Source organism: Lipophrys pholis, assembly GCF_963383615.2.
Source record: "Lipophrys pholis genome assembly, chromosome: 2".
Taxonomy (NCBI): Eukaryota; Metazoa; Chordata; class Actinopteri; order Blenniiformes; family Blenniidae; genus Lipophrys; species Lipophrys pholis.
In genome coordinates, this window is record NC_137636.1 from 39,213,261 (window position 1) to 39,229,349 (window position 16,089).

The following is a 16,089-nucleotide window of genomic DNA, read 5'->3' on the forward strand; positions in this document are numbered from 1 at the left end:
TCCTTCGTCACTGGAGGAGCTGTGGGTAAGGTGGAGGTGTCTCCAGCGTCTGGAGGTGCTGTGGTGGTGGTTCTCTCTGACACTGCTGCAGACCAGGAGGTTCTCTCGCTATAGGCGGAGGAGGTGGACACCACAGAGGTTGTATCTGTAATCTTTGGTTTAGGAGGTGCAGCTGTTGTTGTGGCAGCCACAGGTATTCTAGATGCTGTGAATTCAGTGGTGGTCACTTTCTTGGTCGTGGTTCTTGGTTGTTGGTCTGTGGCAGCCGAGGTCAGGAGAGATGGTGCAGCAGACGTTGGGGCAACATGGGAAAGAGTTGTTGGAGACTCAGGGACTCTCGCTGAGGAAGTGGTCATATCAGTAGAGAAGGGATGCAAAGGCCCACCTGTGGCACCGGGCGCTGATGTTTCTGGACTCATGTGAGGTTTGGTCTTACTGGTGGTCAAAGCTGCAGTGAGGGACTGGGTCAGTCTCTGGGGAGTCACTGCTGGCAGGGAAACAGTCCCAGGTTCATCTGAAGGCGGGGTTTGGGGAGGAGGAGCTGTGCTGGAGGCTGCGCTCAGTGAACCAGGAGGTACCGGTGCTGCTGTCGCTGGTGCTCCCTCCAGCGTGGCTGCCTTTGTTGTGGTGCCTGGAGATGAAGCCGGAGCAGGAGAAGTCTCTGGGGCTGGAGCAGTTACAAGTGGAGGAACCACTGAGGTTGGGCTCGTGGTCTCCTCTGACGGGTGCACCAGAGAAGGAGTCCTGAGAGTGGTCGGCCCCCGAGGAGCAGCAGTTGTCCTGACGGGGGCGCTGGTGGGCTGGAGGGTTGCAGCAGAGGTGGTGGGGAGCGTCTGGACAGACTCTGTGACTCTGGTGGAGGTGAGCCAGAACAGAGCCGTGATGGCGAAAGGAGCAGTGCCCCTTCCCGAGGTGGTGACATCAAATGGACTGATAGAGCTGAGCATTGTTGAATCAGTCATGATTGTGGGCAGAGCTTCTGTCACTCTGACAGTAGGCGGAGGCTCCACCACCTCTGGTCTCAAAGGAGGGGGCGCTACCGGAGGCGACGGTGGCCTGGCTGTGCTGGAAAGTGTGAAAGCGGTAGAGTCGGTTGCGGCTGGCCAGCTTGGCTCGGCGGGCGCTGGCGGCACCGCGGAGGAGCCGGTTGGAACACTCAGACCTGGAGCAGGGGGGGTTTTAGCAGTGGGGGACATGGGTGGAGGCGTAGAGGTTGCGGTGAGGGAACTGCTGGTGTTGGAAGGCACAGAGAAGGCAGTGGTGCTGGAGGTGGTGGCTGAAGTAGAAGCTGCAAGCATCGGCGTCACAGGAAGTACAACAACTGGAGCCTTAATACCTGAAAGCAGCGCAGAAAGAGTCCGTTAGAGGAGGAAGACACTTCAAAGGACAAAGAAAGGATGCAGGTGGTGTTCTTTGGATCTTGGTGGCAATAAATCTCTCTTTTGTGGACAAACAATTCAGTTGATCGTCCTACATTGCTCATTTTAAAAGTACAATATTGTTTAAAGTTTAAAGTTAGTGGTTTTAATGAATTAGTTTTGTGTGCGAGTTTGAAGTACATCTCCAGGCTGGTCTGGTTATTTCTACCGTGGTCAAAGTTTATCAACAGACCTTACAAAATACTGACTTTATTTAAGATGTGAATTAATGTCAAACAAAGCTCCAGTTTGGGAACAGAACCGGTAACGGTACGTTTACACTATGTTCCCTGCAGCCCCCTTTCAGACCACCGTGAACAAAACGGGACGGACGTGAGACAACGCAGGGGGACGGGATGGACGTGAGACAACGCAGGGGGACGGGATGGATGTGAGACAACGCAGGGGGACGGGATGGATGTGAGACAATGCAGGGGGACGGGATGGACGTGAGACAACGCAGGGGGACGGGATGGATGTGAGACAATGCAGGGGGACGGGATGGACGTGAGACAATGCAGGGGGACGGGATGGATGTGAGACAACGCAGGGGGACGGGATGGATGTGAGACAATGCAGGGGGACGGGATGGATGTGAGACAATGCAGGGGGACGGGATGGACGTGAGACAACACAGGGGGACGGGATGGACGTGAGACAACGCAGGGGGACAGGATGGACAAACGCAACAGGTCGTGTTTGCCGTGGGCGCCGTGCCACATTTTTAAACTGTCAAATAATTTGCCACGGCGACCGCGGCGTGGATGAGGAACTTAGTAGCCCGTGGCAAAATGGGATGAATGTCATTGGCAGCACGTAACGGGTCGTAACAGAACTTGGAGGGTGGGGGGGGCAAGATGGTGGCGCTGTGAACGGTATACCGCAGAACTTGCTCTGTCTTAAAACTCTTTAAAAAGCAGCAAAACAAACTCCAGTGAGTATAATTCAGGCTGTATGTGATGGCAAATAACCTGGGCTCAATTAACCATAACTCTTCTGACTCCTACTTCCTCCCCATCAAAACCTTCTGGGAAGAAAAGAGTAATGGAACCTCACACCGCGGAAAACATCATTACTACGCTCAAGATGGCTCCCGAAGAGCAAGGAGCCAACATTGGGAAGAGCATTAGTGACCTGCAGGTTACTATTAACTTTATCTCTGAAGATCTCAAGCAGCTCAAAGGAAAGGTGACTCATACCGTAGTGAGCGTGGCTAAAGCAGAAGAGAAACTCCTAACATTAGAAAACAAGGTGTTGGAGTTCTGTCGATATAAACGAAGATGGAATGTGCGACTTCACAGACTCCCGGAAGAAGACAGAGAAAACTTATGCAGAAAGGTCATTGCAATATCATTGAAAAGGTCATTCAAATATCATTGAAAAAGTCATTGAAATATGCCAAAACATGGATCCTGACCACCAAGAAAGGTTCCTGGAGACACTCCATTCTGTCCACAGGGTTGGACAACGACGTGAGTCTTCTTCAGCACCACTGCTCAGCAATTTACTATGAGACACTTTCATCTGGAAAGCGGCGAAGCGATCCAACTACCTGAAGAAAAGGAAACTGCACTTCAAGGAAGATGTCTCTCCTGAGGACCGAGAGAGACGCAACCAGCCGTGGTCACGGGTGGAGGAAGCATGAAGGGAGGAGAAGATTGCTTACTTCGTCAGAGCCCGTGTGTTCGTGAACAGAAAAGAGATTCTCTGAAGGGCCTGTCAGTCCAGGACGCTGATATGTCTCAAGGTCTCTTCTCCTTCATGTTTTAGAAATATACAGTCGTTTATGACGCAGTATTTTAGACTGAGTACTTCTGTTCTCTCTGAAGTTTCCACAACCTTTCTCAGGGTGAAAAGTTCATTACATTTCAAAATGTCATCTTTATCTTTAATTCTTTTAATGCTCGAGGATCAAGGGACAATACCAAAAGGAAAGCACTATTATTATATGCTAAAAGCCTGAATACTGACTTTAGTCTTATAGAAGAATCCCACTCTGAACCGAAGGATGCTGGCTTCAGGAAATCCCAATGGGGGGGTGAAGGTTCCTAGATGTCTCATGGCACAAACCGTTCAGCAGGAACTCTCATTTTCAAACGTAAGTTTAATGTATGTCTGCTAGTAATCAGTCTAAAAGAGTCAACTCATATTGGAAATGAAATAATTCTCTTCTAATGAATGATTCTTTGGTAAAGGAGATTACAATAAAAATAGATGAGTATTGGAATAAGGCATGTGTTGAAAATGCATTTAGTAAAAATTGGGAGTTCATGAAATTTGAATTAAGGTTTCTTATAATGAAAAGAGGAGCTGAAATAGAAAAAAAGAAGAGTCAGACATAATCTCTGATATTATTGTTTATCACGCTCTCCTGATAGTTTATCAGAAGATAACAGGAACAGACTTCAAATTCTGCAATTAAAATGAGATCATTTCTATATTTACAAGGCTAAAGGTGCTTTTGTGCTCCAAGGAGACGGCTTGAAGAGGGAGAACAAAACTCCAGTTATTTCTTCAAATTGCAGAAACGTCACAATAAATGTGGCAGCATGACTAAAGTTAGTTCAGATGGGGTCTTCACACAAGACCCCAAAGTGATTTCCAAGACTTGTGAATTAGTTTATAAAAACCTATACAAGTCTAATTTGTCTAGAGAGGCCATGGAAACATTCTATAATTCCTTAGGTAATATTAAAACCATTAGCAGTACTAATAAAACTACGTGTGATGCCCCATCACAATACTGGATATTGAAGACGCTATTAAAAAAATGAAACTTAATAAAAGTCCAGGGAATGATGGCTTGACTTCTGAATTTTACAAATTATTTTCCAAGGACTTCTAAAGCTTTTCTTAGCATTACTAATGAAAAGCTCCGTCCTTCTTTGACTCGGGGACTAATCCCTTTGATTCCTAAACCTCAGAAAGACGTCCTTTTGATAGACATTTGGAGACCTAGTTCACTGCTGAATAATGATTCTAATGTTTGGCTAAACAAATCAAATATACACTTAATGATATCAGTGATGAAACGCAGTTTGGTTTTACGACTGGCAGACATACAACAAAGAACATAAGACTGGTCATTGATATTTTGGATCATTCAGAATTAATTACGGAGAACAGTTTCATTCTATTTTGGGATTTTTATAGAGCTTTCGATTCCATTGATCATGAATTCATGTTTAGAGCACTTGATAGTTTTGGTTTTGGAAATATGTTTAAAAAAATCCAATAAAACTTTATATGCAGAAGCAAATAGTTCAATCAAACTCCCATACGGCCCAACTAACAGATTTGATATGAACCGTCAAGGGTCTTTTCCTTCTTCCTACGCAGTTACTTTCTATTCATTTTAAAAACAGTAATGTCGTCGGTCTTTCTATTGTTGGCAGAACATTGTCTATTACTCAACTAGCGAATGGCGCAAAACTTTTTTTAAAGGATAAATCTCAAGTTGGTGAATCAGTCAAAGTCATTAATACTTTCTCAATGTCCTCTGGACTCAAACTCAACATTCCAAAATGTGAACGTCTCCCTGATAAATTCTGCACAGATACTATTAGTTCAGGATTCCCTGTTAAGCATCAGGTTAAATATCTTGGGCTTATCATTCAAAAAGAGCAAGGCACTAGATTATCTGAAACTTTCGACCCTCTCATAACTTCAGTACAACAGAGATTTGAACCTTTGACTTCAAAGAGATTTGTCCATTACTGCAGATCCTTGGTCGCCACAGCTGAAGGCCTTTCCAGACGTATTGATGCTGCCATGGCACTGGATGTTTCAAAAGAATTATGCACAAAAATGTATAAAACATTATTTAATTTCATTTGGATAAAGAGAATATATTAAAAAAAAAAAAAAGTCATGATAAATAAGTTATGTTCTGGTGGCTTAAATTCTTTAGATTTTACCTCCCTAAACTCTTCTTTTGAAATCAAATGGATCAAACTTTTCTTAAAAAATCCCAATTCAATCTGGAACTTTATGTCTTTAACTCACTTGGAGGAATGTATTTTCTACCAAGATGCAATCACAAGATCTCTAAACGACTCTTATCATCTTGGTTAATGCTTCACTCACACAACATGAAGATTTCATCTGGAACTATCAGGATATTCCATTTATGAACAAATCTTTATTTATTCAGAAATGGGCTGATAAAAACATTTAGCTTGTTAGTCAATGTCTGAATGACAAAGGTCAATTATTGTCTTATGAAGTGTTTCTGTGTATTTATGATTTCCCTGTCACTCCAAAAGAGTATACTGTGGTATTTGATGCAGTACCAGATGGGGTGAGAAGGTTACTGGTGTCTGCTCCTAAAGGTAGAAGTGGGATTATTCCAGAATTAAATCCTGCCAGCATATACACAGGTAACATCTCTCCTCTCCTTTATTGAGTTATAAAGCCACTAATCAATGTATTAGACAAATTATTCAAAGAGATATTGTTTGCAAACCTGCAGCTGTATGTTATTGGAATATTATTTACAATGACATCGACTGGAAAAACACTTGGATTCTGACCAAGACATTTAGTATTACTAATAAGGTAAGAGAGGTTACTTTTAAATTGATCCATAGATGTTATCCAGTAAGAACATATCTGGTTAAATATAAGAAACATATTGATCCCCTTTGTTCTTTTTGCAGCAACGCAGAGGAAACTATTTATTTTGGGATTGCACTCACACACATATGTTTTGATTTGATCTAAATAATTTTCTAATCACCAAAATTGATCCTTCGTATAAATTGAATTTTCAACATATTCTATTTGGCCTTTCACAAACAGATAAAATAAATCCAGAAAAAGATATATTATCAATCTTTAAATTATTTTTGCCAAGTTTCACATACATTGTACCAAATTTAAACACCAGCGTCTAAACTTAAGTGCTTTTAAAGCCGTGTTCTCCAATTATCTAGACAATCTAAAGAACAGCATCAATTCCAAAGCAAGTAAAATCCAAGAGCTGTGTCGGATGTACAGTCTTGCTAGATTTATAGGATCTTTATTTATACCTCGAGCAGCCTTTTCTTTCTTCGTTTTCTTTTTCTAATGTATCTCTGTTTTGTTTACTTGCTTGTGTTTGAGATGTAAACATTATTGTGAGTTGTGTGGAAGCTGTGAAAGAGGAGACGGACAGAGTTGTCGAGTCCTTTTTCTATATTGTTTCACACGGCAGGACAGTTGACCTGTCAAACATTTCACCCGTTACATCACTGCACTTCCTCCTTTAACAACTCCCGCTCATAACCCCCCCCCCCCCCCCCCCCCCCCCCCCCCCATGCGTGCCCCCTCAGCTGACGTGGTTGACGAGAGAGGGATGACCTCTGGCCACTAGTTGTCCTGTCCACCATGGTGAGGACGTGAGTAAAGTCTTGGGAGGAGGGGAGCAGACCCACCAAGTCCAGATGCACAAAGTCGAACCTTTTCTCAGGAATCAAAAATGGCTCCAATGGTGGGTTAGGGTTAGGGTTAGGGTTAGGGTGGCGATGTACTTTGGCCCGCTGACATGCCACACAGGAGGCTGCCCAACTCCTGATGTCCTTTCTAAGCCCTGGCCAGATGAACTTTGTCCCCACTAGTTTGACTGATGCCCTCACCCCTGGATGTGAAAGAGTGTGTACTGCATCAAAAACCTGGCATCGCCGGCCGGCAGGTACCATGGGGCGGGGCTGGCCAGGCGAGACGTCACAGAGGAGCGTGGCCCCGCTGTCATGGAAGACCACATCCTCTGGCCGTAACACCGTAGCAGCTGTCTGTGTCTGTGGTAAACTCTGAAATGGCAGAGAGGTGGCGCTGCTGCCTTGCAGACCACGGCTCTGAGGTCCTGGCCATAGCCAAGGTGAGGGGTTTGTGGTCCACAAAAACGGTGAACTCCCGGCCCTCCAGCAAAAACCTAAAGTGACGTATGTTGAGGAAAAGAGCCAAGAGTTCTCTGTGAAACGTGCTGTACTTCCCTCATTGTCACGCAGCTGCCTGCTGAAAGACGCCAGAGGCTGCCAGGCTCCACCCACTGTTCACATACTGCCCCACTGCGTAGTCCGAGGCATCAGTGGTGAGTCCCACCGGTGCCGTTGGAGATGGGTGCGCCATCATGGCAATGTTGGAGAGCACAACCTTGGCCTTCTCGAATGCCAGGCTTCTCTCTGCAGACCAGTCCACATCCTGTTTGGCCTTTCTGCCCCTCAGTGCTTCATACAGGGGGCGCATCAGATGAGCTGCAGGTTGTAAAAGTTCACCATTCTGAGAAATTCCTGCAGTGCCTTGATGGTTTGAGGACGTGGAAAGGCAGCAATCGCTTCCACCTTAACTGGTGAGGGGACCACTCCACCCAAAGAGACATTGTGGCCCAGAAAGTCAATCTCTGACAGCCCAAACCGACATTTACCCAGGTTCACGATCAGCCCATGCTCATGAAGTCTCTTGAAGAGCTGTCGCAGGTGTAGCAGGTGCTCCTCAGGTGAGGCGCTGGTCACCAGGATGTCATCCAGATAGACAAACAGGAAAGGCACCTTTAAGCCCGAATGGCATCCTGAGAAACTCAAAAAGTCCAAATGGTGTGAAGACAGCAGTCTTGGGCACATGCTGAGCATGAACAGGTACCTTGTGGTCGCCTCTCACCAAATCCCTCAATCCATCCATCCATCCATCCATCCATCCATCTCCTCCCTCTTATCTGTTTCCGGGTGGTGGGGGTGTCAGTCTGAGCACCGTCACCCAGATCACATTGCACCATTAAGAACCTTCCTGCAGGTGGTGAGCCCACAGGAAGGTGGAGAGCCCACAGGAGGGTGGCGCCCGGCGTGGGGCATGAACCCTCTACCTTGAGATTGAGAGTCTCATGCTCTACCTACTGAGCTGGACGGGGGTCCTCACCAAGTCCACCTTGGAAAAAATAACTTTCCCTGCAAGGTGGACAGAGAAGTCCTGGATGTGTGGGATTGGATACTGGTCATGCGTTGTGGTATTGTTGATGCACCAAAAATCCCCACAAGGCCTCCAACTACCATCCGCTTTAGGGACCGTATGCAAAGGTGAAGCCCACTGGCTGTCAGAGCGCCGCACAATCCCAAGCCGTTCCATAGTGGCAAACTCCCCCTTAGCAATCGCCAGCTTAGCAGCATCCAGCCGGCGAGGACGTGCAAAAACTGTCGAGCCAGTCGTGGAGATATAATGTTCCACACCGTGTTTAACTATGGAGGTTGAGAAGGTAGGGACTGTCAGTTCAGGACACTCAGCCAGAAGCTGCTGGTACACATCTCCAGTAGCTAAGATATTGACGAGGGACACCGCCCCCCCTCCCCAACGTGCAGGACTAAGAGGTGAATGAGACTGCGTCCACAAGTCGGTGGTTTGCAATGTCCACTAATAGTCCATGAGCACATAGGAAATCATCTCCCAGGATGGACACGGACACAGCAGCCATGACAAAATCCCATCTGAACTGACGGCCATCAAAACACACAGACAGGAACCTGGTGCCAAAGGTGCGGATGGGAGTCCCGTTAGCGCCATCCAGAGGCGGCCCCTTTCCGCCGCTCGCGACGTCAGTAGAGGAGACGGAGATGATGCTCCGCTGTGCGCCGGTATCCACGAGGAAACGCCTCCTGGATAAAGTGTCTTTAATGAACAGCAGCTTCCCCGTGTTCCCAGCAGCCACAGCTGCTATGGAGCGCCGGGTCTGGCGTTTCCCTGCTGAGAAGGAGCAGGGCGGCGTGCAGCGCTTGGCTCTGCTCCCGAAACGCCGGTGGAAGAAACATCTCTGGCTGTCCTCTTTGCACCGCTCTCTCGCAGTAGGGATGGCCACTAGTGTGTCCTCCTGTGGCTGGGGTTGAGGCTCCGCTGGCCACCCGGCATGTACTCCGTACGGGCGTGCTGCGAGCAGAATCCGATCAGCTTCCTACGCCAACCCCCGATAGTCCTTAGCCTGCACCAGAGGCAAAGTGGCCAGAGCCGTGCGCACCTCGGCGGGGGCTGACGTAGAATCAGCTGGGTGGAGAGGAACGAGGAGTCACCTGATCCCAGCAGCGCCAGCATATTGTCCTTCAGCTCCATGGGTTTACTGTCCCCCAAACCGCTGAGTGACAGCAGGCGCTCCACTCGTTCTGCACCGGACAGCTGGAACAGATGGAGGAGCTGATTCTTGAGAGCGGTGAATCTGCTTTGCTCCAGCGGGTCTCGCAGCAACCCCATCACTCGGCGGGTGGTGGATTAATCCAATGCCGCGACGACGTGGTAGTATTTTGTGTCGTCCGCCGTGATGCCTCGGAGCTGGAACTGGGCTTGGACATGCTGAAACCACGGTTCCGGGTCATGTTGCCAAAACTCAGGTAATTTGACGGTAGCGGCAAACATCGCGGGCCCCCCGGCTTGTGTGTCCTCAATAGACATGTCCAAATGTCAGGGTCACCAATGTGGAAGCCGCGGAAGAGGAGACGGACAGAGGTGTCCAGTCGGTTTTCTTTCTCTTTCTTCCTTCCACACAGAATGACAGTCGTCAAACATTTCACCCGTGACATCACCGCACTTCCTCCTTTAACACTTCCCGCAAGACCGACCCCCCCCCCGTCACCAACACACCCACTCCACTCTGAATGAGAGAACCTCCCTCAAGGTGCACCAGAGTTGTAAGTTTTATTCATCCTTTTTGTTGTAACTACATTATTTTGTATATATATTGTTCAAATAAAAAACAATTTAAAAAGCGGTCCGTAGTGGGACGGGAGGCTTACATGAAGTGACGTAGTGTGCGTTCTATCGCGGTTGTTTCATGGTTGCTTCACGTTTTATCATGTCGCGCCGTGCTTCGTCACGGTTCTCATGGGGCCGATTCATCACGTTCAATCACGGCGCAACACGGTCTGGGAGGAAGCCGACTCCGAGCCCGGAGGAGAGTTTCATTGGAGTCTGAGCGATGAACGACAGAGCAGCTTCTACAAGCTCTGCCACTGAACAAGAAATCCAGAGGAATGTCTGCACCCAGCTAAAGTGTCAGGAGACAACGATTGCTTCACTTTTGGTCTTTTGGTGACTCTTTGGGGCATAAAGTGGTTCACAATGGTCCAACGTCCACATTTCATCCATAGAAAGTCTTGACAGAACGTGAAAAACGTGACACGCCTTCCTCAGAATTCCCCAAAATCCCACGGCGCACTACGTTTCAGCCAAACGGGGCTGCCGGGAACATAGTGTAAACGTACCTTAAAGTCAGGAACTAATACATGATCTGCACTGGAGATCCACAACACAGAGACTTTGTTCCATCATTCTGGATCAATACAGTTTGTCACAAAATGTCTAATCCAATATCAGCATTGCTGCTACGGATCCAATAAACTGTTCATGTCACAGTGCTGAACTATCCATGGAATTTCATGTACCACTAGTAGTGTCTGGATGAGCTGATGTTCACAAACAAGAATCATGTGTTGAAGGTGTTCAGTTATAAAAAAGCAGCAGGATTTACTGGAAATCCACAGAAACCAAACGTGTCAACCTCTCACAGAAATCCCTAAAGTATGAAACCTTTCCAAAAAAGACAGATATAAAAGTGAAATTTCTTTACTGTTTTTTACTTTATATATTGCACAAGGTGATAATCATCCATTGCTTTACTTACTAACATTTAAAAAAAAAAAAAAAAAGAGTGATTCACTCTGGTTTTGTTGTGTGATGATCTCTGTTCAGTGGTAGATTAACACCATTCCTTTAGAGCTGCAGTGATGTTCTTGATAATTGTTCTGTTGTTAAACACGTTGATGAGCCACTACAGCTGTAATCATGTTGCTTTGGAGGAGAACGTCTCAGGAGGTTTGGGATTGTACATGTGTACTCATGACGGGTGTTTTCCAATAACTGCCTACTTTTACCAACAAATACATGTCAAAGCTCACTGACGTACAACAGCAGAAACTCACAGTCTTCCTTTTTTTTTTTTTTTTTCTTTCCCCCTTGTCCTGTTCGGCAGCTTGGGCCAACAATATGATGTGATCTAGAACCTTCGGAGTCAGAACAGTTTTTGGTCTTGCAACAGGGAGAGACCTGGAGTCTCCTCCTGTTGCCTTCTCCGTCAGAAGTTGGCATGGCTGCCGTACACGACCGGGGGGGAACGCACAAAGAGAGAGAGAAGAGAAAAGAGAGAAGAAAGTCGAGGGGGGAGGGGGGAGGGGGGAGGGGGGAAGGGGATAACATACAATGTCCTTGTTGTGCTACATATATTATTTGCAATAATCACACTCATCCAAATACTTTCCAACTGTTATTAGATTAACCAGCCTGAGCAGCTCTATCTAGACAGTAAGATGATTTTCTAGATTAACCAGCCTGAGCAGCTCTATCTAGACAGTAAGATGATTTCCTAGATTTAACCAGCCTGAGCAGCTCTATCTAGACAGTAAGATGATTTCCTAGATTTAACCAGCCTGAGCAGCTCTATCTAGACAGTAAGATGATTTTCTAGATTAACCAGCCTGAGCAGCTCTATCGAGACAGTAAGATGATTTCCTAGATTTAACCAGCCTGAGCAGCTCCCCCTTGAACTGCCACCTTATCGCGGTGGGGGAGTTTGAGTACCCGAATGATCCTAGGAGCTATGTTGTCGGGGGGCTTGCCCCCCAGTAGGGTCTCCCAAGGCAAACTGGTCCTAGGTGACGAGTCAGACCAAAAGCAGTTCAACAAGCCCCCTATGAAAATACAACGAAAGAGGAAAGTGACGTCGCCCGGCGAGGCGCAGCCGGGGCCTCACCCTGGAGCCAGGCCCGGGGTTGGGGCTCGCATGCGAGCGCCTGGTGGCCGGGCCTTTGCCCGCGGGGCCCGGCCGGGCCCAGCCCGAAGGGATGACGCGGGTCCCTCCTCTTCCTCCTGTGAGCTCACCACCCACAGAGGCAACCGTAGGGGTTGGGTGCAATGTGGATTGGGTGGCAGTCGACGGCAGGGGCCTCGACGACCTGATCCCCGGACACGGAACCTAGCTTTTGGGACATGGAACGTCACCTCGCTGGGGGGGAAGGAGCCTGAGCTTGTGCGGGAGGTAGAGAGATACCGGCTAGATATAGTCGGGCTCACCTCCACCCACAGCTTGGACTCTGGAACCCAGCTCCTTGACAGGGGCTGGACACTCCACTTCTCTGGAGTTGCCCGCGGTGAGAGGCGGCGGGCTGGCGTGGGCTTGCTTATTGCCCCACAGCTCAGCCGCCATGTGTTGGAGTTCACCCCGGTGAGCGAGAGGGTTGCGTCCCTACGCCTTCGGGTAGGGGACAGGTCTCTGACTGTTGTCTCGGCCTACGGACCGAACAGCAGTACAGAGTACCCGACCTTCTTGGAGTCCCTGGGAGGGGTGCTGGATAGTGCTCCAACTGGGGACTCCATTGTTCTATTGGGGGACTTCAATGCCCACGTGGGCAACGACAGTGTGACCTGGAAAGGGGTGATTGGGAGGAACGGCCTCCCTCATCTGAACCCGAGCGGTGTTCTGTTATTGGACTTCTGTGCTAGTCACAGTTTGGCCATAACGAACACCATGTTTGAGCACAGGGGTGTCCATAAGTGCACTTGGCACCAGGACACCCTAGGCTGGAGGTCAATGATAGACTTTGTGGTCGTGTCATCTGACCTCCGGCCACGTGTCTTGGACACTCGGGTAAAGAGAGGGGCAGAGCTGTCAACTGATCACCACCTGGTGGTGAGTTGGATGCGCTGGACGGGGAGAAGGCCGGACAGACTCGGCAGGCCCAAACGTGTCACGAGGGTCTGTTGGGAACGCCTGGCCGAGCCCTCTGTCCGCGCAGTCTTCAACTCCCGCCTCCGGGAGAGCTTCTCACGGATTCCGGGGGAGGTTGGAGACATTGAGTCCGAGTGGACTATGTTCTCCACCTCCATTGTTGAAGCTGCTACTTGGAGCTGTGGTCGCAGGGTCTCTGGTGCCTGTCGTGGCGGCAACCCCCGAACCCGGTGGTGGACACCGGAAGTAAGGGATGTCGTCAAGCTGAAGAAGGAGTCCTATCGGGCGCTGTTAGCTCATAGGACTCCTGAGGCAGCTGACGGGTACCGGCAGGCCAGGCGGGCCGCAGCCCGGGCCGTGGTGGAGGCAAAAACTCGGGCCTGGGAGGAGTTCGGGGAGGCCATGGAGGAGGACTATCGGTCGGCCCCGAGGAAATTCTGGCAAACCGTCCGGCGCCTCAGGAGGGGGAAGCAGTTTTTCACCAACACCGTTTACAGTGGAGGTGGGGAGCTGTTGACCTCAACTGGAGATGTCGTCGGGCGGTGGAAGGAATACTTCGAGGACCTCCTCAATCCCACCATCACGTCTTCCGCTGAGGAAGCAGAGGCTGGGTTCTCAGAGGTAGACTCGTCCATTACCCGGGCTGAAGTCACCGAGGTAGTTGCTAAGCTCCTCGGTGGCAAGGCACCGGGAGTGGATGAGATTCGCCCTGAGTTCCTTAAGTCTCTGGATGTGCAGGGACTGTCGTGGCTGACACGTCTCTGCAACATTGCGTGGCGGTCGGGGACAGTGCCTCTGGAGTGGCAGACCGGGGTGGTGGTCCCTCTTTTTAAGAAGGGGGATCGGAGGGTGTGTTCCAACTACAGGGGGATCACACTCCTCAGCCTCCCTGGGAAAGTTTATTCCAGGGTACTGGAGAGGAGGATCCGGCCGTTAGTCGAACCTCGGATCCAAGAGGAACAATGCGGTTTTCGTCCAGGTCGTGGAACACTGGACCAGCTCTATACCCTCCACCGGCTACTCGAGGGTTCATGGGAGTTCGCCCAATCAGTCCACATGTGTTTTGTGGACCTGGAGAAGGCGTTCGACTGTGTCCCTCGGGACGTCCTGTGGGGGGTGCTCCGGGAGTATGGAGTCCGGGACCCTTTGCTAAGGGCTGCCCGGTCCCTGTACGCCCGGAGCAGGAGTTTGGTTCGCATTGCCGGCAGTAAGTCGGACCTGTTCCCAGTGCACGTTGGCCTCCGGCAGGGCTGTCCTTTGTCACCGGTTCTGTTCATAACTTTTATGGACAGAATTTCTAGGCACAGCCAGGGACCGGAGGGGGTCTGGTTTGGGGACCACAGGATCTCGTCTCTGCTTTTTGCAGACGATGTGGTCCTGGTGGCTTCATCAAACCTGGACCTTCAGCGTGCACTGGCGCGGTTCGCAGCCGAGTGTGACGCAACTGGGATGAGGATCAGCACCTCTAAATCCGAGGCCATGGTTCTCGACCGGAAAAAGGTGGCTTGCCCCCTTCAGGTCGGTGGAGAGCCCTTGTCCCAAGTGGAGGAGTTCAAGTATCTCGGGGTCTTGTTCACGAGTGGGGGGAAGATGGAGCGTGAGATCGACAGGCGGATCGGTGCAGCGTCTGCAGTTATGCGGTCGCTGTATCGGTCCGTCGTGGTGAAGAAGGAGCTAAGCCAAAAGGCGAGGCTCTCGATTTACCAGTCGATCTTCGTTCCTACCCTCACCTATGGTCATGAGCTTTGGGTCATGACCGAAAGAACGAGATCCCGGATACAAGCGGCTGAAATGAGTTTCCTCCGTAGGGTGGCTGGGCGCACCCTTAGAAATAGGGTGAGGAGCTCAGTCACCAGGGAGGAGCTCGGAGTAGAGCCGCTGCTCCTCCGCATCGAGAGGAGCCAGCTGAGGTGGCTCGGGCATCTGTTTCGGATGCCCCATGGACGCCTCCCTCGGGAGGTGTTCCGGGCATGTCCCTCCGGTAGGAGGCCTCGGGGCAGACCTAGGACACGCTGGAGAGACTATGTCTTTCGGCTGGCCTGGGAACGCCTCGGGGTCCCACCGGAAGAGCTGGAGGACGTGTCTGGGGCGAGGGAAGTCTGGGCTTCCTTGCTTAGACTGCTGCCCCCGCGACCCGGCCCCGGATAAGCGGAAGAAAATGGATGGATGGATGGATGGAGCAGCTCTATCTAGACAGTAACATGAAGCAGGAACATGAAATAACAAAGAGGCAACAACAAAAGAGGAACATGATTTTTAAAGTTTGAACAAATGATGACAGAGAACAAGCAACTTCAGAAGCACCTTTCGTGAGGAGTGAAAGTGTGTGTGTGTGTGTGTGTGTGTGTGTGTGTGTGCGAGTGTGTGTGGCTTGTCCACTGGGTGTGGCCGGAACTGTTGTGGGGGGACCCGTGGTGACACCAACACCAACAAATACATGTCAAAGCTCACTGACGTACAACAGCAGAAACTCACAGTCTTCCAGGTAAACACATCGGCGTGTGACTTGGTCCAGGACGGTGTGGGGGGGGCAGACGGGGAGGCAGCCCTCCACCCTGAACAGACCACAACACACAGCAGCTCTGAGACGGAATCTCTTCCCTCCATGGCTCCACATCACAACAAGCTCATCAACAAATGATTCAGAAGAAAGAAAAAGACTTTTCCAGATGAAATACATTTTAGAGGAGTTAAGCAATATTGTAAAATGCATGAATCTAAACGACCTGTAAACCAATCCAGTACTTCAAACAGCTGATTCATGCAACGTCTGATTTCTGGCAAACCAACCTTAGATTGTAAAAGCTTAAAGTTCTTACTGCGGGATGGTTCCGCAGGCCTCAGCAGAGGGGTCGCTGCAGGTCCTGAAGCAGGGGTGAATGCAGGAGTCGTACCTCCACTGACAGCGAGGAGCCGGGGGAGTGTCGGGCCCTGGGC

The 16,089-nt window shown here is 49.6% G+C and overlaps 1 protein-coding gene across 1 annotated transcript in view; it reads right to left on the reverse strand.

Moving 5' to 3' along the window:
• Positions 1–16,089, reverse strand: part of otog (otogelin) — a gene marked incomplete at its 5' end in the record, with an annotated part of 116,077 nt that overhangs the window by 33,373 nt on the left and 66,615 nt on the right. The window contains 5 exons of the mRNA XM_080458654.1: positions 386–487; positions 579–852; positions 993–1,336; positions 15,628–15,707; positions 15,972–16,089. Coding sequence (XP_080314780.1) covers positions 386–487; positions 579–852; positions 993–1,336; positions 15,628–15,707; positions 15,972–16,089 — 918 coding nt within the window. The remainder of the gene's footprint in view (positions 1–385; positions 488–578; positions 853–992; positions 1,337–15,627; positions 15,708–15,971) is intronic.